This window comes from Pelmatolapia mariae, linkage group LG12 (genome assembly GCF_036321145.2).
Source record: "Pelmatolapia mariae isolate MD_Pm_ZW linkage group LG12, Pm_UMD_F_2, whole genome shotgun sequence".
NCBI lineage: Eukaryota > Metazoa > Chordata > Actinopteri > Cichliformes > Cichlidae > Pelmatolapia > Pelmatolapia mariae.
Window position 1 is genome coordinate 15,786,413 of NC_086237.1, and position 24,654 is coordinate 15,811,066.

Sequence of the window (24,654 nt, forward strand, 5' to 3'; positions counted from 1 at the left end):
GAGAAGGTAATTTGTTATATTATTCCTTACATTAGTTTCACATTTCTTTGTAAAATGACCTGAAACGCATAATTACCATTTATCAATATTAAACTAGAGGCTACAATCGCACACACCAACACAAATCCTTATCCAAAGGAGGAGACACATATGATCCTTGTCTTAGTATTTAGGTATGAACACAAAGCAAAGATGAAAACCAGCACAAAGAGACATTTAAGCAATCGCCACAGTGATTCTGCTTTAGAACCATGAACAGGTAGAACTGAAGGCTGCAGCCTGACTGCTCATCTGTTTGTTACCTGTTGAAGCTCAGGGTCTGTCTGCAGGGCTGGGTTTAGCGTTCACTCAGGAAATGTTACTCTGGGTTCTTGGCTAGCTTACCGTTAGCATGCAGATGTTTGCAAAGAGCCAGAGTTGTGTTAGCAGCATAATGCAGTTGTTTCTGTCCTGGATACAGTTTGCATTTTACCATCGCACTCTCATCCTTTTGTGCAATAAAAATAGTCATGCACACATGCATGCTGTAGACTGTGTCTATTTTCCTCCTCCAACACACAAACTGAAATCAGATGATTGTAGCAAGTGCAAGCAGAATGATAAGAAGAATCGATAAGCAGGCAGACTAACAATTCTAAGGAACTGTAATACTTCTCAATTCTCATCACTAATACCAAGACATAAATGGACCTTGGACTAAAAGCAAGGTCCATAAGGATGAGCAATTTTGGCATGGAAGAACTTGACTGGCCTTCACAGAGTCCTGACCTCAACCTGATAGAACACTTTTGGGATGAATTAGAGTAGAGACTGTGAGCCAGGCCTTCTCGTTCAACATCATTGTCTGACCATCCAAATGTGCTTCTGTAAGAAAGGTTAGAAATTCTAAAAAATTCATTGAACAAAATCCTAAACCTTGTGGAAAGCCTTCCTACAAGAGCTCAAGCTGTTATAGCTGCAGAAGGTGGGTCACCATCATATTAGACTCCATGAGTTAAGAGTGGGATGTCACCCAAGTTCATATACATGTGAAGGCAGACGAACAAATACTTTTCATAATATATTGTATCTTAACTTTCACATAGCTTCTGTAATATGAAGATATTAAGAAAGATTGTAACCTTGCCTTGTGGTTGACTGCTTACTTTCTTTTTCATAACATCTATTCAGTCACATACTACTGGGCCTAAAGAGTTATGGTACTGTTTCGAGTCAGGAGGACAGATGTCAACTTTGCTGAGTTGTTAGTTAGGTTCCTTTAAACAAGAAATTCATTCAAACAAGACCTATATTACAGAATTAAGTCCTTTTTTTCTTTAAAAAGACTCCATCACTTATCTTTCATATATAACACGTTGGGATTAAGTCAGGAGGTAAGTCAGGAGTATCTGTGAACTCTAGGCCGTAGCTGAGTAGCTTAGTCTTCGTGGCCTGTGAGATGATACAAGGCAAGTATTCATGACTGAGCCAACAACTTGTCCAACAAACACCCAGCAATCAGATTCTAACTCCAAAACTGTCATACTGACACTAATGAAACAGCTACCCACTATTTACTCGGATCCAGCTCAGTTTGTGTTACGAAGCCGCAATACATCATACTCACAGAATGCAGCAAAAGACGCCTTGTGGAAACGGGACTACCTCTGGGTTCCTGGCCTTGTATTTTGTGGTTCTTTTCATTCTCTTATTCCACTGAACAGAGCACTTTAGGGTGTTATTTTAGGATCACATGTCTTTGCAGTCCTATAACGCTGTCATTTAAATAATTCGTCCAATTTATTAAAACCTCCAGCAACGAGTGATGCATCACCTACTGCCAAGTATTGTGTTATTTACTTACCAAAGATAATTGAAGTTTATGTCAAACTGATACAAACTGCCTGAGAGCGTGGTAAACAAATTCAAAAGAAAGCTTAATCAGCATTCTTGCACTAGCTCACACAGAATTAATGAATGATTAAGGTCTCCTATTCTCGCTTGTACGTACACACATATAAAACCCATAACTACATGGTGCGTATGCAGCTAGTGTAATAATCCCTACAACATGGTATTTGATCCTTGTCTTTGTCACACGTGCCAATAAGGCGAAAAATCTCTGGATTTTGGACAAGACAAAACAAGGAATTTTAAGACATCACTTTGATCTGTGGTTTTCACTATTTACTGTTCAGGGTATCTGCCAGTGTATTTAAAGCCAAGGGGCTCATTTTATATTCCATGTGTGAGGCAGCTGTTGAAATGGCAATGGAAGTTAAATGTGTTACCCGTTCAGAAACACTGCAAAAGTCAAAGCGTTCTAGTCGTCAGCATTTGTCTCACACGTCCTTAATATTTCTAATGTGACGTCAACCATCCAGGCTACAGGTTGAAGCACCCTGTGTAATGTATAGCAACGCTCATCTTGAATGGAAATGAGTGTAACGTGTGCCTATGTAACTGCCAGATTAACTTGTGATACATGTTCTAGGCCTTTTCTTTTCTGTTAAAGAGCCCACACAGGTTTAACCTCCTAGGACCTGGCGATCACATTTTGGGTTATTTAGACCAAAATACTCAATTGTGCTCTACAAGGGCCTGATATCCACTTACGAGACATTATACTGCTACTGTTCTATCAAAATTTTAAACGAATATCCTCATATGTGGCTCTCATTTTTCTTAAAAACAAAAATAAGGTAAAAACAAACAAACTGGTAATTCTTTGTTCTTACATTCATCAGGCCCCAATATGCCCAAATATCAAAGAGAAATTAAAAATGCATGCTGTGGAAGAGTTCGGGTCTTAGGAGGTTAACACGCGTTCAGAGCTCACCGAGGTGCAACAGAGGAAGCTGACGATGTTTTATCACAAAAGCAACACACATGTCAGACACTCACATTTGTGAAGGTTTCGCACATGTGCGCTATCATTTAATGTATACATTGCTCCCATGACCTTAACACAGTACGGACAGGAAGAACAACACAGTTCAGTTGGGTAAAGACTTTGACTGGAAATCCAGCCGGGTTGGTGATAAATGTATCAAAGTATTTGAGACTAATCAGGTTTATTGTTTTATATGTTTGTCAACTTCTACAAGCATCACAAAAAATTATGCTTACCTAACTCAAAGTAGCTTAATTTTCATATTTCCCATTGTTTTCTTTAAAGTTTTCTAACATTTTAAAAGTGAAATTAAATCTCCTTGTTTTCAATCACAAAGAATCTGAGATACTCTCCTTTCTACGACTCTCCAAACTAATCAGTGACCTTTTGATACTGATATAACTGATATTATATTATTCTCTAGCTCCCTCTTGAGGGTAAAAGTTGCACATGCGTAATACAGAATCACTGCAGTGCATTTTAACATTGTTCAACATAATAAATAAAGAAAGGGTGGGTGAGTAGAGTTCTCCTTTTCCCCATTTTCTAAGAAAAGCGTTAATATTAAATAACTGATAAATCAGTTCAGTTAAGAGAAACAAAACAAAAAAAACCACAAAGCAGAGCCAAATCAGCGTCTTTATTTTACAAACGCATTATTCTATTGACATTTTTTATATAATAAAAAAGCAATTTACAAGCTTAAGAACCAAAATGAAGCAGCACTGAATGATTATGAGTAAAATATATAATTTGAATAAATATATTTTATTTCATGCTATAAAATAAATTCATAAATGGCAATAGATACAACATCAGCTCTAGCTAGCTTCATTTACTTCATAGTTGTACAAAACAGTAGAGTTCTGAGGTTCACAGTTGGGTTGTGAGGTTGTGTGTAGAGTGGACAAAACAGGAGCGGAGGCATTTCTGCTATCATGGTTCAGTTCGTGGGCTCCAGTGCACCTCATGCTTCAGCTCTGTGGAAAATATGGGCTCATTGAGACCTTGAGGCAGAATGTTTGGGAACAACTGACTGAGGACTTGTTTCCCCACCTGAAGAGAAGTGCACAATTATACTACGGACATATGGTAGAACGTATGTCCAGTGAGACCACTTTTAATGCTATATACCCTGAGTTCTACTTTTTTTTTTTTATGTTGTTTTTTTGCCTTGTCACCAAATGCACACGAACCAGAGACATACAAGTGCAGAGTTAGGGGGGATTCAAAAACGAAAAGGAACAACAGGTAGACTGAAAACGTCCCCTCTGATCCTGAACAACTGCACCTACTGTCTCGGAGCCTGAGGAGCAAAAGGAGACCACTGAACTTCAACATAGCAACAGAGAGCCCGCTCCCAAACAGTGGCTATATAGCCCAAAATCCCTTTCATTATTTCACTCAGCTGGAGGTGCAACTCTGAACAGTGCCACTGAGTTTGATGACTGAATCACGCGCTCAGTTCTCGTGTTGCAGTTTACCAACTACCACTGGATTTTCAATTGAGCATTTCAACCGCGTTTTCACTTTCATATTTTTTTTTCTAAAAACAAGAAGTCAACCTGTTCAGAGTTTCAGAAAATATATAAAAAATAAATCGATATCAAATTGTCCTGGTCCTACTTCAATTCAACAGCTCCCTGACTTTCAGTTTGTTTGATACATGACAGGCCAATATTTCAAAAGGTTTGATGATCCCAATACACCACTTTCACTTTCAAAAAGGTTATTGCTTCTCTTTTTTCAAAAAAAAAAATAAAAAAAATACACAGTGGACAGAAACTGACAGAAAAGCTATGGAAGACTTACGATTTCTTTTCTAAGCCTGTATCAGTGTTTGTAAACTACCTGAAGTGAGTTTCTTACAAAAGGAACAGGACGAGTTGCAAGTTTGCAAAAAAAAAAATTATCAAAAAAACAAAGAAAAAAAAACACAAAGTAGTCTGACAGCCTTGTAAACACTTCTTTTTGAATACTTGTGGCCCAAAATGCATATCCTGTCCCTCTCAGCGAGGTGGAACTACAAGCTGACAAAGAGGGTCGATTCGAGTGTCTATCAAGTTTAGTTGGTTTTTGTAGGTGTGTACTGCCACGTACATAACTATGATACATGGATAACATTTAAACAATTACGCCCCTGTTCACCTACAACAAAAACATGGACTTACTGAGGACAGAAAACTGAATCTCAAAGCACCATTCGAGGGGAGAGGTCCTTACACAAGTGATTGAGGCCTTTGAGATAACTGAGTCCCTAACAGGTAACTACAGAGATAAAGGAGACTCATCGGATAGAACTGGTATGTACTTTTAACCAAAAAACAACAACAAAAAGTAAGTGCACAATCAATGACAGGAAAAAAAAAAGTTTTAAAAACTTGGCAATTGTACACAATTTTTTGGCTGAGCAGCGTGCAATTCAGCTACAGTATATGTAGGTAAGATATTTTTCTGCACAAATACTCAGTTTACTATCAGCTAAATATCCTGTCTGTTCTCATGCATCTCCTGTCTCTACTTAAACGCATAAACTACAGTACATTGCTTAGATTGTCCTCGGTCGTTAAAGAGGAGGGGATTTAGTATAGCCTCTGACTATGGGGCAGCGGCTTGCAGGGAACAAGTTTGCCTCATCCGATTGTAATCAAATGCTACAAAATCAGTTACGCTTTAAAATCAGTTGCCCATCATGTCACAGATTAATAAAATAAAATAAAAATCCAGTGATAGCAAGTGAAAATTAGGGGCAGAGCTTAAGTAGACTAGTACAAAATGGACAAGAATGACATGACTTAATTTCTATTCATTCTTGGCTCCACTTCACAATAAAAGATGCAGCCATATTTCATCATAATCTTTCATTTTAATCCATTCCAAAAGTAAAGAGGCACAAAAATCCAAGTGCCAGAATCTAAAACATAAAGCTTGTGGCAAGGCACTAAGTTTAAGATGCCACTTGTTGTGAAGCAGTCTCTCTTTTTTACACTGGCTTTAAACAATTACATTACCTACTGCACAACTTTTATACCTTGTTTTTATGGCTTAGTATTGTTATGTTATTTATGACTCTGCTACTTAATTTCTGCTTGTTCATTTATTTATTTTCTACACAAGTGATTGTTATAAGCTGGGAAACATACATTCTTTTGCAAATTGCAATGAATTAGTCTTACATTAAATTAAGAACCTATTTTTTCTAACGAGCATTCAATTACACAATCCAGCCAAAATTTACCGGAAAAAAAAAAAAATCATCCCCTATTAGTCTTTGGTGTTGTCTTTTGGCACAAAAATATTTTAGCAGTTTGTACCCTATTCACAAAACCTTGCTGAAAATATTCCAAGAAGAAATGCTTGTTGTTTTTTTGTCTTCAAACAAAGGGCAAGAATTATCGTAGTGAGGTTAACATGAATCAGAAACTGATTTTGTTGAGGTCAGATCAGCTGGCAACCCTGCGCGCATCGCCCGCTGACAGAAATATACTTGACTTGGAAAACATTCATCTAAAAAAGTACTGTACATGCTGACAGACATTGATGATGATGATTAAGAGTGTTTGTGACAAATTCGTACACTAAAGACAATGAAAAGCTAGCTATACCGATTTTGCAAAATTATCCAAATTTTGGTTTGTCGATGAGTAAAGACGACGAATGCACATTCAAAGGAATAAAAAGGACTGCACTCTTGATATAAAATCTGACATAAGCAACAAAACACAAGATTCTCCCACCAAATGCACACAACGTAGGAAATAATATGAAAACTATAAAATAGTCAATCAATTCTCAATGCATTGACACAAATTCAGCATGGACCAGTTGGGACAAAATAAAAGCATAAAGCAGGTGCTCTTCAAAAATAAAGGCATTAACCAGCTGGATGGCAAGTAAGAAAGCAAAAATAGCACAAAAGGAACCACCCAGCTGAGCTTTAAATTAGCAAATTCTAATCATCAACCAGGCCTTTTAAGTGCCTTTTAAATGTGAATATGGATTTTTAAATCACAATGGAAATAAATCTCTATATTCCCACAACACCCCATCCCCGTAATTCAAATAGTATAGATAAAATGCAATGTTACCATATACGTGACTTGTAGCCAAAAGTATTTATGTGATTGCAGAGTCTCATCAAAGCTCAAGACATTTTTACTCAGAGTAAAAATCATCACAATTAAGACAAATTAACACATTTTATCACTGGGACAGCACTCACCCAAACCGCTAACTCTGCAAAGTGCATCGATACTTTGGATCATCAGCTACCTCTTAAAACATTTACCTCTTAACCTTGACAATGCCAAAAAGTAGGCTTGACAAAATGAGGAAAACGTGTTACAAGTCTGCACCTGACCCTGAACAATGCAGAAAATGAATATTACAGATCAACTGTCCAATTGTAGACACAATGGAAAACAAACCCATAGCTCTTTCAAATAATGGAAGAAAAACCATGTCACAATGGCTGAGATTCCTTTGTTCTTTCTGCTTGCATATTGTTCAGACTAGTATATTATAGTGATTTAGGTGAACACATCCAGAGCTGTTCCTGGTGTGCTGAGTTTACAATGAGTACTCCCTGCCTCTGTTAGACACTGAGTATCAAACTGGAAGCCTACCCCAGGAAAAAACAAAAACATATACAATAGTTCTGAATAAACCTCATACAGGGGATATAGAGGAATACAAATTACTTCACTGTATGGATGAGATTCATCCATTACATGGATGGCAGCATCTAAAACCACGCCTAGGCTGACAGAGTGAGATCTCCAGTAGTGATGAGAGATAAAATCCTGAAGTGTTTTGAAGAAAAAAAATTTTATCTTGAAAAATAAAAGAGAAATTTCTCTTACTCTGCTCTCCATATTTGCCCAATAGCACACAAGTAGGCCAGCAAGCTTTCTACTCATAACATAGCACCTTCTTAATCATGTTATCCTGGCTAACCATGAAACATTTGACAAGGACTTTGTCCCTAATCCATACAATCAGCAAGGAATATTTCCCCTAAGTATCAAGGCTTTGTGTTGAAAGAATATTCTTTACAGGGTTTGGCAATAAGATACTGTACAAAAAACCTAGAACGGATTTTAAACGTTGAACACATCTGTGCCTGGTAGGTTCTTGGCTATGAGGTAGAACCTGGTGAGTTTCATTTAAGTTAAAATACTGTCTGTTATGAGTATGTAGTTGCATCATGAGGTATTGAACGGATATGTCACACGAAGCTTTGCACTGGCAGAAAAATCATTCCTTGTGTGTAAGTGGCCTCCTGTGGCCACATGTGCAAAAACAGGTTAGGTAAAAAGGTGATATGACAAGCATCTTACCAGAGCTTTCACATTATCAATTATTGCAACATGCCTATATAACTCTGTAAATATGTTTTAAAAAACATGGAAAGATAAAAAGAGAAATCAATCCGGGGGTCTTGATTATTGGGACCACCTTAAAAATAGTAAGTCGTTACTCCCTTTACTTGAAAGAATCCGATTTCTATAAAGCACCCATTTTCTCTCTGTATTTAGCATCTAACTTTCACAAAACTGACAGAAACCCTCGATGAAAGAAAGGTCCATAGTAGCGGGAGCTGATTCAAAAAGAGGAGAGTCCTTTAAATTGCGCTGAAATAAACATTTCTTAAAGCTTCCTTAACCTGAAGCAGGACCTAAAAATCACATCTTGATGCTTGAGCCTCCTCTGGACTGCACTTTGAACTCTCCTCCATTTCATTGGCTGGTGCCTCTTCTGCATATTGTGCCTCAAAGGCCATCCCCTCAGATGTATCTTCTTGGTCCTTCTGACCTGAGCTTCCCTCCATCCTCTCTGGAGAGTCCATGTGATTGCTGCCCTCTGATGCTCCCAGGTGCTTCTTCCTCAGGTGCTGGTTAAGGGTGCCCTGAAATGGGAAGCATTTTCCACAGATCTGACAGTGAAAGGGCTTGTTGTCCGTGTGGCCACGGATGTGGTACTCCAGCTGGTCTTTCCTTGTGTACTTCTTGCCACAGAATTTACAAACAAATGGGGTGATTCCCATGTGCAGGCGCATGTGACGGTCCAGGCTCCCTTTCTGATTGAAGGTCTTTCCACAGTAGATGCAAATGAGTCTCTCATTGTAAGGGTACCACTGGCTCCGTAGGCTACGTTCTCGCACATCGTTCTCCAACCCTGTGGGTCCCACAGTTGATTCGCCATCGTCTGAGCCTGGTTTAATATGACTCAGCACCCCTGCGGGGATAGCCAACGGGCGCTTTGCCCTGGCTCGGCCACCTCTGAAGCCACTGAGAATGGAGCGGGAAGGACTGGTGTTGCTGAGGTTGACAAAGCACGGGGAGGACAGCCCTGAGTAAGAATAGGAAGCAGGCTGGATTACAGGACCATAAGAGCCCACAGTGACAGCCACTACCTGGTCTCCATCCACCAACTCTGTGTGATAGCCATCATCACCAGCTGAGGAACTGTCTGAGTAAGTGGGCCTATCTGTCTTTTCTATCTTCACATGCACATCTGTTACTTGCCCATCTTTGCCAATCAGTTCCACTTGCTCTGTTTCTCCCTCCACGGGCGCATCGTGCTCTGACACACTATCACTACTGCCACGATCCGAGTGGCCTTCCTCTTGCTGCTGTCTCACCCGGCCCAGGCTTTTTCCTCCCAGCTCCAAGCGCACTTCATTCCCTGCCTGACTCTGTCGGGAGTAGTAAGGGGGGGAGATCTGGGTGGGATTTATGAAGAGGTTGCTGTCATTGACCCCGTTGCGGCTAGTCTGCAAGCTGTCTTTCTCTGGGCTGCTGACACTAACTGGGAGGCTGATCTTGGAATGGAGGCTCTCCAGGATTTGGGTGCACTTGTCAATGATTGCCTGCATTTGCAGAAAGCTGGCAGCGGTGAGAAAACTGATAATATCTTTGAGCTGCAGGGACATGTGACCTGTGTAGCAGAAAGCAAGAAGCTGTTCAAACACCTCAGGGCTTTTGATGACCGAAATGGAAAGGCCACTCATGGTGCTCAAAGCTGAGTGGTCACGGAAGTAGGGTGAACTAGCTGCCAGCACGGCCTTGTGGGCTCGAAAGGGCTGGCCCTGAACGTGAACAATGATGTCGCACAGCTTCCCTTGCAGCCGCAACTCATTGAGTTGGGTCAGAACAGTGTTGCTGAACTCCGGCACATCAAACTCGATGTAGCTGCCGTCGTCCATTTCTTGTATACGTTTCTCCAGTTTGTTGACAGCCTGATGGGAGAAGAAAAAAGACAAAATATCAGATGTAGTAATATTAAACTGCAACATTTTAATAGCTTCAAGGTACAAAAAAGCACTGGGCCATGTATACACTCGGCTTTGTGCAGAAACTAATGCCATGTCATTCAAGCCCTGCACTAAATCATACCTTCATTAACATTATAATGTTAAGAAGGTTTAAACTGCTCCTCAAAGCATTTTTAAAATTTAACAAAAAATAAACTCCACTATCAGACAAGCAGGAGAAAATGGATGGATAGATTCCAATTTCTTTCAAGTTCACTCTTTACCCTAACAACCTTCAAACATTCAAGTTTTCATGCTTTTCTCATTGGCATTAACCACCAACATGAATATGTGAATAATAATTGTGTTAATTACATATGCATTAGGGTGACTAGACTAATATATCTACTACAGGCAACTGGCTGAATTGACTACCAGTTGGTTTTTGGGTGCACTCCATGCACACACACACACGGTTGTCTGGGAATGCAACTGTCGCTGCCAGTTGCTGGACTGATTGTGACATGTCAAATTTTAACTTAGGTACCTTACCAAAGCCATTTCTTAATAGCCATTTCTCAACCTGTATGTGCACACACATGCTGTTTAAAAGTAGCACAAACTGAGTGCTTAATACAATGTGAAAAAAGATGCTTGGTTGAACCACGTAGCTCACTTAAATTTTTGCCAAAACAGTGCCCCTGCAATAAATTACAGCAACGAGGCAATTATCAGATTCTCAGCCATGGCTTTGGGTTGGCTGTGGATCACGAGGTAAAGCAGGTTACCTACTAATTGGAAAGTCGGTGGTTCAAAGCCTGAATGATCCAGTCTGCTGGCCAAAGTATCCTTGGGCAAGATACGGAACCCCAAGTTGCTCTCCAAGTTGTTCAGTGTAGTGTGAATGTGTGTGAATTTTAGATTGAACACACTAAGGTGTAGAAAGAAACTCTGGATGAATGAGGCATGTTTTATGGAGTGTTTTGAGTAGAAAAGTGCTATATAAGAACTGGTCCATTTACCATTTATTTCTTCTGATGTGACTGTTAGATAATCCTCTGTCAGGTTTTCCCAGTCTGTCTGTGCTGTGGATGACACATCAACTCGCTTTAGTTTCAATTTGGGAACGTCTCCTCTAAAAACGTTCTATCAATTTCTTGGACATTAGTGCAGCAGGACATGTGAAGCAGAGAGAAGATAAGAGACTACATTTGTTGACAACACCTGAGCCTACTGTAAACGTATATCTAAAACCCAGATGGACAGAAACCAAAAAGATCCCAAATGTCAGTAATTATGATGAAGGGAAGTTAGTCCTGGCCAGAGCACTTGCAACTGTACTGCTCAGTTGCAGATAAACCACCAAACAAACAATTCATTTCAACAGATATGGTCAAAAGAAGACAATGAGATGAAACCATGTTTTTGAAGTAATGTCTGGATGGTTGGTGCTTTGAAAATGAACAATGTGGAATCTGATTTCATTCTTTCAGCTCTGAAGAATGTAGCATTATCATGGAAAGATCTAAAAAGCTCTCTAAAATCTTCAGAAAAAAATGACGTAAAAACCTCAGAGAAGAAAAAGTCATTTCACTGTAAGTACAAACGGCTACAAGTGAGCTCAAACAGCTGCCAGTTTGTCCAGACTTGCTGCTCTGCTGACATGCGTTTACAGTTATAAAGCGACACAATGAACTTGACCTGCATGGGAAGCAAGCTAGGTAACAGCCTTTGCAAACTAAGGCCTGACAGTAAATACAACATCACACTTTCTGGAAAAATGTGCTTTGGCGAAACAAGGAGAGGTATATATTGAAAGTAAAGTCAAACAGACCAGAGACAGCTTTTCAAGAAAACAACATCATAACAACACTCAAACACGATAGTGGAAATACCTTAGGAAATGGACAACTTGCTGATTCAGCTATGAATTTTGAATCATCTCGAAAACTGGTTGATGTTAATTTAAAACATTTTGTTCAAAACTGCTTCCATTTTTGACCAAAGTTGCCTACCAGAGTCTGGTGGACAATTAGGCAAAAATGTCTACATTTATTTCTAGGGAGCTGCTCAAGTACTGTATAGTGCATAGTAGTGTGAAGTAGGAGTGCTGAATGTCTTGGTTATTTTCTTGGCAGGCAACATGTAAAGTTAATAAAGTGTAATTATTATTGAATAGAGAATTTCAATTTCCCATGCTTTATCCTATAGTTTAATGTCTTTAAAGTTCCTTACATTTACTACTTACTCGCTGCTGCTAGTAAAGAGGGAGTTGAAAGTAAAGTAACTCTAAGAAATGAAAGTGATAGAGAGATTATGTTCCTGTGTCCCGCATACACTGACTGCATTGTACTATATCAGGCAGTTAGTCGTGCCATAAAGATATGTCTATACCTCGTTTGGCAGAGAAAGAAGAAAATCTGGTTCTGCCTGGAAGATGAGCGCAAGATAACCGTTCTTAAAAAGAAAAATCTTTTTTCATACCTAACATGAGCATGAGGAAGTTAACCGTTTTTTTAATTTGCTGTTTGAGCTTTTCTTTCTTGATGAGCACACCTCCAATAGCTAAATTAAAAGGTTTACAACATAAGAGTTACAACTTTCAGGGTTTCACTTTCATGCCCTCCTCAAAGTGGAGGGGCCAATGTTGACAACTGGCACACTAAGCTTCAACAATAATATATTGATTTAAGGTGGATTAAAAAGTATCAACAAATGGAAATCCTGCCTTCCTAGACAAACTAGTTAAACAACACTGGGAACACTTCTGTTTGTAAAAGCGAAAACATTTATCTTGCAAACCTTAACTGGTGTGTCAGTTCTCCAGAATAGACTTCCTCCCTCTCAACTCCATCTGCCCTTAAATAATCTATCCCTCTGCACCTCCTCCATCCCTCCTGCCCCCTTGCTGGCAATTCAGCATGATCTTCTGTGCATTTAGTCCCTGTCAGCACTTTGGGAACATAAACACTTTATCTAGTTGTCAAAGCGTGCCAAGACACCTGTCCAACAAACCATATGTCCTCATCCTGGTTTAGGAAAGGAGAAGTGGTAACAAAACATAAAGAACCCTAAAGCAGACATGCATTAGTTTCACTTCCTCCATAGGCAGCATTCAAATACAACATCTTCATACACATACGCAAAAAAAAAAAAAAAAAAACTAGCAATGGCTGCCAACAGCATGCATGTGAGATGGAGCCAAGTGGAAGGGCAGCCAAAGAATGCATGCTCAGTAGTTGAGATGCACATGCTGAGTGAGGGTCACATGCTTGGCTCACATGGGAAAGCTGAAAATGTTTAAACTCAGCTCAAAAATTCCATCTGTGGCTCAAGTTCCTTGTCTGGTAATAGACCAATCTGATACAGCTGCTTCATGTAGGCAGGTAAAAAAAGAAAGGGATATTGTACATAACCAAAACATCAGCGTAACAGTGATGGAAAGATGTCACACAAAGTTTGGATTCTAAAATGCTGCCATTTCACTGAAAGTCTAAGTCAGCAGGCAAACACTGTATGCTTTCTTCAACATCAGCACAGAAGTGCCTCACAAGCAAAAGGCTCGGGGAGCATTTTTAATGAGATTTTAAAAAATATATATATATATGTATAGATACACAAAAATAAACTAGATTGTGATACACCTAGGGGAGGGTACGATGTGACTCTTAGGAGTGAAAATAAGGCACATTCTGAAAAACGTTAAGGCTTAGTAAAATATCAGAAAGCAGAGCTAAATATTGGATGCTTAGCCTTTGGGTGTCTTCGCTTATTAAATTTGTTTGCAGTACATAAGTGGAAATCAAGAAAATGCTCATCCTTCATTTCTGCCTACTCACATGCTTATCAGATGAACACAGTGGAGAACTTTATAGTAGAAACCATCCACATCTATAATCTTACTGCACCCCTCCCCACACACACACACACAAAATACTTACATTCATAAACCACTAATGAGGAACAATTGACTAACACAATCATACAGCAATGTACGCATTCACATGACTTGTTGGTGACAGTGTGCTCCCCAAAGATAAGATTCAAGATAACATACGAGGAGGTTAATGTTACCCGCTCCTTTTTCATCATATGCATTCACTACAAGCAGCAGCTGAAGAATTTAGTTAAGAGTAACTAACCTTAGCACAAAAGGTAAGGATATTTGTGTTTAGTCGATTAATTCTTTACTGTAACAATGCTTCTTTGCAATACATCTTGTAATTTTGTAAAGTTTGCTTATTTCCTCTTAAATGGTGCCACGTTCCTATAGAAAATGCAATTTGGGGTTGAGCAGCAGAGATGAGTATATGCGTTGCACCCATAAAAAACTTGGCAAATCTTCTCTGTCAGTGCCAAACAGCTTATTCTGTAATTGACTCTTGTTTGGTGTTGTTTATTAGATTGGATAATTAAAATATGAAGAAATGAGAGTTATTGGCAGTTCTACAATTAATTAAAGCATTTTCCATAAGTACCTACTCGGATGGACTCGACTCTTCTCAGATCAACCGGTTTTCCATTACAATTTAGTGCCTCCTGATGCGTGCAGTCGTTATCATGGCAACGTGTAGAAGCGTGCCACGACATAATTAATATGCGACAGGAATGTTACAACAAAGGTGGACGTCGAGGCAAGAACATACCTGGTGTTTGGTCTGTGGCTTTTTATGAGACTCGCGGAAAACGGCGTTGTTTTTTGTAGCCATTTCCCCCGTTCCCGGGTTTCAAAAATGGCGGTTTTGATTTTCGTCAACTAGATGCTCTCATGACTCATCCTAGTGACACTACTGACCAGCTAATCGGTGGCATGCAGTCTGACGACGTGACATTTTAGTACTTGCTTGGATTGCCTGGAAACCTGGCCGAGCAGGTACTAAAAAAAGTACCTGGTACCAGGTACTTGGACCTAATGGAAAACCCTGGAAACTGTGGCAAACTGTGCCAAGTCGATCCTAATGGAAAAGGGGCTTAATTCAACAAACTGGGGACTCAGTAGCATCTGGAAGAACCATACATAGCCAGAACAGCCTGCCACCCACTCCTCATGCTGGTGACCAACTTGACTACACATTGCTGTGGGATGGCATCCCATGCTTAAACCAGCATTGGTGAGCCAGAGGGGCTGTGTTGATCACTCTGGCACAAACTGCACAACCAAGTTTATCACACAAGTGTTTAACAGGATTCGGGTCAGGACTGCAGGAAGCCCATTCAACCCTCTCCACTCCCAAATTCTGGAGGTAGTCTATGATAAAAACCACTCTGTCAAGTTTTTCATGGGTGCAACCAACAAACTTGACTCGGCAGCTCAACCCACACATGCATTTTCCTTACAAATGCGTCATCATTTAGGGGGGAATAAACAGGGTTTCAAGCAGTATAATCTTTATCACTATTGCATTGTTACAACAATTATTGATCCACACACAACCTTGTCCAGTAAAATTTGCACAAACTGTTTGTGCCAGGTTTAGTTAAAAGGCAACCCAGTTCGCACACACAACAATACTTTATGACTTTTCCTTTTCTGAATCAGTTGTCACGCATTCCCTGACAAATTTTCTACATCATGTGAACAGCACTTTTAATGACCAGCAGCAATTAGCTGAGCCATCACTTCACTACACTGTATTTATACCTGGAGCAAATCTACAGTTCTTACACTGTTACAACTACTGATGGTAGCAAAGCAGTTATCGAATGTCTACATTTTACTTTGTTATAAATACTGTACAATTTAATAAGACAATTTAAGGAAATGCATGAGAAAATATTACAGTTTAGGTTATAATATAAAAGAACATCAACACAGTAGCACTTATATAAAGAACTGAGAGATAAACATCACAAATCATGACACAGTGGAGAAATTATTATTATTATGAAATTTGCATGGCACTGTAATGTAACTGAAACAGACAAAATTACTACAGGCAGTCACTATATTTATACCCCAATAATTTTCTAAATGACCAGGTTACAACACAGAGCCCTGTTTTAACATATAACAATGTACACAGCTAACTCTCCTGCTAACTGTCTTGTGTTTCATAACGCAATATTGCTGCTTCTCCAAAACAGAAAGCAAAGCAAAAAAAAACAAAAGAGGACAGTTGGGCCGGTTTAAACCATATTGCCAACTCTAACTGTATTAGTCCCACTCTGTTCTAACATGACTCGTAATATATAAGATATTACTACTGTTTTCCGATATAGTTATTAACGAATAACACAAGTTGGCGGTTTCTTTGTAAATTATGAATATATTTAAATGGAAAATATAAGATAACAGCAATAAGCACAAGTGCTTGGTGACAATGAACCCAGGTATTTCTTATAATGTGTCTGACAGCTCGCCATGATGTCTCTGCACTTTGCCCTACACAGTTGTAACATCACTAAGAGTTAGTAGGCACCGACTTTTCCAAAGAGCCCTGCTACATTGATATGTTCTTTAGTCTTTATGTTTAAAACCTGCCTTATGAAAACGAAATTAGATGCAGGCTACTATCTGATATGTAAAATACATGGGGGACCGATGCCACCCTGGGTACGAACAATAGGGTTAAAAATAAATCGTACCGTTACAGCTAATTTGGTGCGTTAACTTATTATGAGCTCCCTTTACCTGTGTCAGCCTGGTATGTGCATGGGAGAATATTAGCATGCAGCGTCTATCTAACCGCACATGCATATGTCTTTCCATTGCGGAGCAAATGCAGAGTGTCTCAAACTTTAATGCAAACGCTTCGTTGGTAGTTACTGATTTGGAGGGGGGGGGGTCTACTCTGAGGAGCAGCTAATGTTAGCGCTAGCTTGACAATTTACAGCCACCGGCTTTCTGTTTACATTTCCCCTGCTTCTCACTTCTGCGGTATCTTCTAGTTAGATTAAGGTGGGTTACAAATTTGCTTCGGTTCACCGGGCCGAGACATCCAAAAGTATCAAGCACCACTCAAGCAGCGGCTAACTAGCCACATTAGCTACCCTAGAATCGAGCTTTATTCCAGAAAAAATACATAACTTTCACAGAGACTTTATTCCTGTGTAAGCTAACAAGCTGAACACGTTTTCTGTGGCTTTAAAAAAGCTTGACACCCTCACACGATTTAACTAGGCAACAACGTCGAACACGGGCACAAACTATGTAGGCTGTCATATGAAAGCGGTATCATGCTAGTTAGCTTATGCTAACAGAACTAGCTTTAGGAGCAACCGCTCAGTAGCGACCAGTGCTAGCTAGGAGCTAACGTTAACTAGCAATTAGTTGCTAGCGGTCGCGGGTAATAACTCCTCATTACTCACACTGCGAGAGCACAGAAGAGCCGACTTTACAAACGTATTTATGGTCACCAGTCCATGCCAGATCTTAAGTCCACCAAACTCACCGTCTTGCAGATTAGCATTAAACGTTGTCCATTCCCCTCAGTGGTTCGCTAACGCTACAGCCAGGCCTCCCCCCCTCTCCAGTCCAGATGTGTCAGACAGTTGCTGCTGCAATTTTTGCATCAACAGGAAGTGTTCTTTAGGCTCTTTACATTCATTCTATCAGTGTGGTTTGCAGCAGCCCCTCCCTTGCTTCATGTCAGCGTTGCATACTGTAACATCGTGTTCCCAGTATAGAACGTGATGGAGGATGCGCACAGGCGGAAAAATAAATGTAAAGTAACCCACAGTCGCGCTCTGATTGTTTTCTACAGATAACGTGGCTATACATTCTCTTATACGACTACGCCCATAACGCGACGGTGTACGTCAGATTCGCGTGCTTTCACTTTCGCTAAGCTCTATAAAGTAAATCTTGTAAATTTGGTAAAACTATCGTTTGCTTTATTGGAATCAAGTTGTACCGGCACTTTCCAGCTGTGTAGAGACCCCCACCTCCGCCCCCAAGATGCACACACACACGCACACACACATTTTCACGCAGGCAGCGACACACAAACACACACATACACACACACATTTTATTGTTTAGTTTAGAAGCATAAGATTATTACCAAAACATCTGCATTATTACCAAGTGTCTTAAACTCTGTCTCGTTTGATCCGAATCAAACTGCTTCGACAGCTTTAATCAACTCTGCATTCATAATAGTTGATAATATATGTATATATATTTTTACTTTATTATATTTTTCCAACGTGCTTTGTTAATACTTCTTTTAAGTCTACGATAATCTGGCGTTATACATTAAAAACCATTAATTCACTTCTACCACAAAGGGGCGCCAGAGACTAAATTGATGAAACACAATCTCGACCTCTCACAGTGACGCGCAGCTTTCAAAAGGTTAAGGTACATCAGGATAGCAAGGGAGTCATCCAATTTAAACAATGACATTATTGTTAATAATAATAATAATAATAGTAAATTGCTAAACTGAATGTAAGTGATGTGCAAAAATGTAAATGTGTTTCTCTGGCTTTGAGCCATGTGGTGAATGCCCATCGACGAGTGAGGAAAACACTGGAATTCAGCAGAATGAGGAAATGTTCTGTTTCAGAAAGCACAGTGTTGGCTCACATAGTGGAAATAAACATTGTTGGTCGTAATTCTACAATTAATTTAATAAATCGACCAATAATGACATAGTGTAAAAGAATATCAGTGTAGGAGGAGTTTAGGTAAACACTATTTTAATTTGGCTCTCACTGAGATAAAAGGATTTCTTCCCTGCTGTAATGTGTTTTATATGCACTTAAGGGTATTCAAAGAAGCTCCGCAAGTGTGTGTGTATATATATATATATATATATATATATATATATATATATATATATATATATATATATATATAGATATATATAGATATATATATATGGGGTTTTTTTTTTTCAATTTTTTGCATAAAAGCTTTGCTCATTTCATTTTATCTTTCATAACCCATTCATGTGTAAATATCTAATGTAACCTCCCCAGATGTTAATATTATTGCTCTTTTTTATCAAACTTGATATGGTGTCTGTTTTTCTGTTGGTAAAAGGGACAAACACACCTGTCTTTGGTCTACTCTTAGAAAGACTTTCTATGCTCCTTGTGGTGGAGAGGAATGAATGTGCGCTGTGTGTGATTCTTTCTCTCTTTTTTTTAAGTGTGAGTGACAGGTTGGCAGCTCAGGTGAATATCTGACCTAATCTGTGTGCAGGTGGGTGATCAGCGTAGAGAAAGGAATCGCTTTGTCATTGCACGTGCTTCTTGTTAAACAAGTCACTCCTCTATCCTCGACCATGATTTGCTTTTTTCCCCCCATCTCTTTTTTTCCAGGAGCTTGATGCACAACTGAAGGTGCAGCCAAGGTATGGTGATTAGAGATGGTTTTGTTGATCCGCAGGGATGATCGTGGTATTGATAACATTTCAAACAAACTCATAATCAAAGGGTTTCCTGTTGGAGTTGTAATCTTTTCTGAAATGGGGCCTTTGTTAGCTCGGTGTCATTTGGTTGACCGGGAATTATTTGGTGGTAAGCTAATGGGGCTGGTTTTGAGTGGTGCAGCGCCAGGGGATCGTATAGGGGGCTCCAGGTGGTGTGGCCCGGGGCTCTGATGTGCTGCTCCTTTTTAATCCCAGATGACATTGCAAAATCCCCGAAGCCTGCCCCCTGTGTAAGACTGTATAGGAGCACAGAGTAGATGATTTGTTTAAGAAGCACATATCATGTATCAAACTGTGGAAATAAGGAGCTCCACTGTTTTATGTTAAGCCTGAGACCAGGTTATTACTTTATATTAAAGATAGGTATTTCTGTTCTTTTTTCTAAAGAGGGACATTTGTGCGATTTCGCTCATAAAGCATCATAATCCATGGTTTTGCTTCATCGATTATATTTGATCAAAATTTGAGCTTTTAATTGGAAAATTGTATTTATTTATTTATTTTTTGCTGTTCTGATCATTTCGCGCCAATCGCTCCAAACAGGTTGTTAGTTAATGTTGAATAAGTAGCCCAATTTTCAAGCTTAACATGAATAACACATTGTCCTTTATGTGTGCCAAGAGTCCCAGAATACCTTGGCTGTCGGTGCTGGTGAGAACAATGGTCTCCCAGTCCTCCTGTCCAGAAATAGTCTATAGCTCACTGATGGAGAACATATTTCCCAATAGCAGGTGTCTTAGCCATTCAGTGCTTGATCCTCACCATGACTGTAAATGAAAGGGCCAGCCCGTCCAGGTGCGGGAGCACCCCTCGGTCCCTCTCAGGTTTCTCCTTGATGGAGGAGCTGTTTGTGGAAGACTGGGCAAGGTAAATATTGACATTATACTATATGCATTGCTATTAAAATGCATTTATTATCCACTTTAGAATATGCAGTTGTGTGCATAAGGGTAATTTACTAAATTAGGGTAATGACACTAATTGTTATACTGTGCGTAGTTCTTTTTTTTTTTTAATAATCACGAGTCTTCTTACAAAAGATAGTGTGTGCGATGACTGCACGTTAGTCTATTTTGGACAAACTGTTGAAGCAACCTAAATTAAAATTGTCTTGTGCTTAGCGGTCACTATTAAGCCAAACACAGTATAATCTTATGAAATATTCATATAGCACATTGATAGTCAGTTTGACATATCTTTATTTCATTTTAAGGATCAGCTGGACTCCAACCAAAGCCATTCAAGGCAAACCTTCAAACGCTAGAAGAGTTTTAGCAGTTAGTCCACTGCGAGGATAATGAGCTCTCAGATGTGTCATGTATTTGCCTGAGAAATTAAGCCAATTTGTGGAAATGGTGGCCTGGGGTTGGGGGAATACAGAGTGGCTTGTAAAGATGAGTGATATCTGGCACAGCATGAAGAGAATGAGAGGTGTGCTGCCCGGTGCTTAGCTCAAATGAAAGCTCTGATTAGTGGAGCAAAGATCAAAATGACAGAGCGGTGGAGGCTTCAGCTGGGCCTTTGTTATTGATAAGTCTGTCATCTCCGCTGATATTGGAGCAGTAATGGCAGCTGATGATTAGGCCACTCCTGAGCTATTAACTACATTTCTTATCCTTTTACTGGGGCCCAAGAGAGCCCGCTCGAGAGACAAAGGCCTCCTTTATGAAGCTGGCTTCTTAAACGGCGTCCACCTGACCTAAAAGGCACAACTGTTACGTCTTTCTGCCAGGCCAAAGAAGTCGGGGACGAGATACATGTCAGAGGTCGCGGTGCGCTGCTGTTTGAAATGAAGGGGTTCTGAGTGAGTAAGCTGCTGAAAGAGGGCTGCAGCGAAATTACAGAAAATTGGCTGTTTTGTCAACATTTCATCAGAAGATTTACAGAAAGCTGACCCCGACCCTTTCTCTCCCCCCGCCACATCTTTCACAAGGCTAAGGAGATTGAGTGGGTCGGAATTGACTGACAAACAAATCTCTTCTTTATTTCTTTCTCGCTTTCTCTTTCCCTTTCTAGAAGTGATATTCAATATGATCTCTTTTTAATGATCCTAAGTGGCTGAAATTACATATCCTCAACACATATTGTTGAGGTTGTTTCGGTCTCATACCAGCGCACACTAAGGGCATAAAAAGTAATTATCAAAATGGCTTAATTCTCCGGTGAAAAGAGAAATACGCCATTTATTTTGTGTTATTATACCATAGTGTACGAAGATCAAGTACATCCTTTTTAATATTTCTGTTTATGTGATGGTACATCGCGACTGTGTCGGTGATAATTATCATGTGTGGCCTGGGAATAATAAGAAAGGCAATATTTTTTTAACTTGGCTTGCCAGAGTGCACTAGATTGGTGATTCCCAGCCAGGGGTACTTGTACTCCAGAGGTTTTACAGGTGAGACAGGGAGGACATGGAAAATGAAGAAGAAGAAGTTCAACTAGTACTTAAAAAAAAAGACAAAGCATTAAACACACGTAAAATACAAAAATCAGACAAAAAGTATGGCAAAGTAAGGCGAGAGAGCTACTTAAACAACTGAAAGTTGGTATATCTAGCATAACGTGCAGAGATAAAGGCGGTGAATACTTTATTGAGGATAAATTGATCAGCTGAAGATGGTAAAAAACAGTTAAGTAAGATTTTTAAAGGGCAAGTAGCTTAATATAGCTTCAGGAGAGATAAATAAATAGTTTAGAATAGCTAAAAGTAGAGGTAAGCAGTTGATCTTCCATGCTTGTTTAGCTTCTCCCGATCAAAATGCAGTCAAAGCATTACTGTATAATGATACTAACTTATATAACAGTAACACAGCCAGTTTAAATGTTTGGAACGTGACAGGTGGTGTCAGTGCAACTGTATCTGAGTTAATATCATAGTCCTTTGGTCTGGACAAAAGTTTTTTGGGAGGGGGGGTTACTACGCTGCATACAAGCTTGTTTTGGGCATAGCGTTTCCGTCTTCAGCTGCGTGCATTGTCTCCGACCTCAGCTCAGTCTGCTCTCTGTCTTTGGTATTCCTCTACAAAGGCCAACAGGAATCCTAGGCTTGTTGATTTAGCCCCCAGTGGCCGGAGGCAAAGCATCTTTCATTAACGTCTAAAACCTCAGGAATGAGATACTGGCCTCGTGATAAGATCTGGTAATGCAGTAACATGGAATTATGGAAGAAGAAAATTGCCATTTTGTATATAAGCACCTGTGATCTCCCCACGAAAGCTCGCTGGGTTCCCCCGGCTTGGTTCAGTCCCAGGAGAGAAGACGGTCCTGGAACTCAATCTGTCCAACAGAGGAGAGATTTTCAGGCTGAAGGCCTGGAGCAATGGAAGGTGCTACTGTCTGCTGAGGGGTCAGCGCACAGGACCAGACAGTGAACCTGTGTGCCTGTCAGAGAATATCACTCTCAGGAGAAATACCCCCAGTGTTCATGGTTCTGTTTGTGGTCAGCAAATGTTTTAAGGTCAGTACAGAAGCATTTATGAGACCCTCTGGAGATATCACGCGCTGCTTAGCAATAAGTGTGGAAAATCAAAGAGCTGCAGTGAGAATATAGGAGTTCTTGTTTTCTTCATTGCACTTAAAAAGGTATGTCAAAGTCACCGCTTTGAGAAAGACATTTCTTTATCTGGGCCTCTATCAAGAGAAATGTCAGGAACAATAGAGTTATGTGGCATTCTGACATTTCAAAGGAGTTACATACCCTTATACCACAGAGCTGAGGTCAGATTCAGAGTACTTGGAGCCTGAGTGCAGTGCAGGTGTTCTTCTGGCAGCAAACGGCCTGAAGGACAAGAAAAACCTCTCCCTTCACTCTTGAGCCTCCTTCATCCTTACAGTTTGTGACGCTGTTCACATGGCAATCACAGTGATGAAGTATTTTAGGATCTTTGGTTTGTAAACTTGGCATGTAGATAATGTTGGTCACTTACACATGATCGCAATTACAAAAAAACCTATTAGAAGCTAAGCCAGTAATTTCATCATTCCCACAGGGCTTTTGCTGTGAAAGGCTCATCTGATTTTCCCATGCTTTCCAAAGCCATGACCACAACCGTAACTCTGAATGTGGAGCTGTCTTAATATAAAAACAAGGCTGCTATAATGAGTTGAGCTGTAGACAGATCAAGTGGAAAGAAGAGGCTAGAAGGAAGCTAGAGGAAAGTCTTATTGTGGCAGAACTGATGTGTTTTTGTCTTCTCTGGATAGTTTCTTCATCACCTCTTTAAATTTTAAAGCATTTGGCATGCAGCCTGTGGCAGGTTCTCTTGAGGAAGCAGGAAAGCAATGAGGGTCAATGGTGCCATAAATCTTAGACTGTCCACTTTGGAATCTGACATGGACACTTGAGATATGCATATTTAATAGAACGTTCATGTCGACGTGTCTTGAATGGCCAAGTCAAATGCTTTTCATATAAAGGGAACTGTTGCTAGATGTTAACAAGTGAACACAAACTTCTCTATGAGCTGGAGAGACATATCGCCAAACGGTCTTTATTCTGTGTCTTCCTGTAATGCAAAATAGATAAAATGGCACATACGTCCCACCTGTAGGTCTTTTGAAGGGCTCGAGGGGGGAAAAGAGCTAACAGCCATGTTTTTGCACCTCATTCCAGAGCAATGCAATAAGTGATGTAACCTGTGAGACTCGCAATCAGAGACAAGCATTCTCCCTTTAACCAGCTCTCTCAGAAATCTGTCTGTCCATCATGACTTCACTTTACTGAATGAATGCAAACTCTGGCAATACTAATGTTTTATATATCAAGACAAAAACTGAAAAGCTTAAACATGTGAAAAACTAATCAGTAGCTTGTAGAAGCATCTTCCAGCAATATCTTAAAGTACCTTGAAATAGTTGTTTTATGTAGACTTGATCAGTCTCAGCATTGTGGAAGGACGACATTGAGGTTTCCAGGCAATTGGAAACACATTATATAACAGCTATATCACAAACTTGCATTTGCCTCTAGAATACTTTGGTATACAGGGAAGTTTACGGTTGATCCAATGGCTGCAAGGTGCCCAGGTCCTGCAAAACAAATCCAAATCATCAGCCCACCACCACTGTGCTTTAGTTTAGTTGGTCTGAGGTGTTGGGTTGTGCTGTTATGCTGTGTCAAGTTTTCACTAAATGTTGCTCTGTGC

At 39.9% G+C, this 24,654-nt stretch overlaps 1 protein-coding gene across 4 annotated transcripts; it reads right to left on the bottom strand.

The window, feature by feature from the left end:
• Positions 1 to 3,574: 3,574 nt before the first annotated feature.
• zbtb34 (zinc finger and BTB domain containing 34) lies at positions 3,575 to 17,798 on the bottom strand. Of its 4 annotated transcripts, none has more exons than XM_063490218.1 (3): positions 17,519 to 17,798; positions 11,150 to 11,212; positions 3,575 to 10,112 (listed from the first exon to the last, which is right to left on the bottom strand). In XM_063490218.1, exons 2-3 carry the CDS (start codon positions 11,150 to 11,152, stop codon positions 8,550 to 8,552), a joined length of 1,566 nt encoding a protein of 521 aa, XP_063346288.1. In that variant the 5' UTR covers positions 11,153 to 11,212; positions 17,519 to 17,798; the 3' UTR covers positions 3,575 to 8,549. The 4 variants fall into 4 exon arrangements, with proteins under 4 accessions (XP_063346288.1, XP_063346291.1, XP_063346289.1 ...); XM_063490221.1 differs by having other exon boundaries at positions 11,150 to 11,207; positions 17,519 to 17,553; XM_063490219.1 differs by having other exon boundaries at positions 17,436 to 17,529.
• Between the last annotated feature and the right edge of the window lie 6,856 nt (positions 17,799 to 24,654).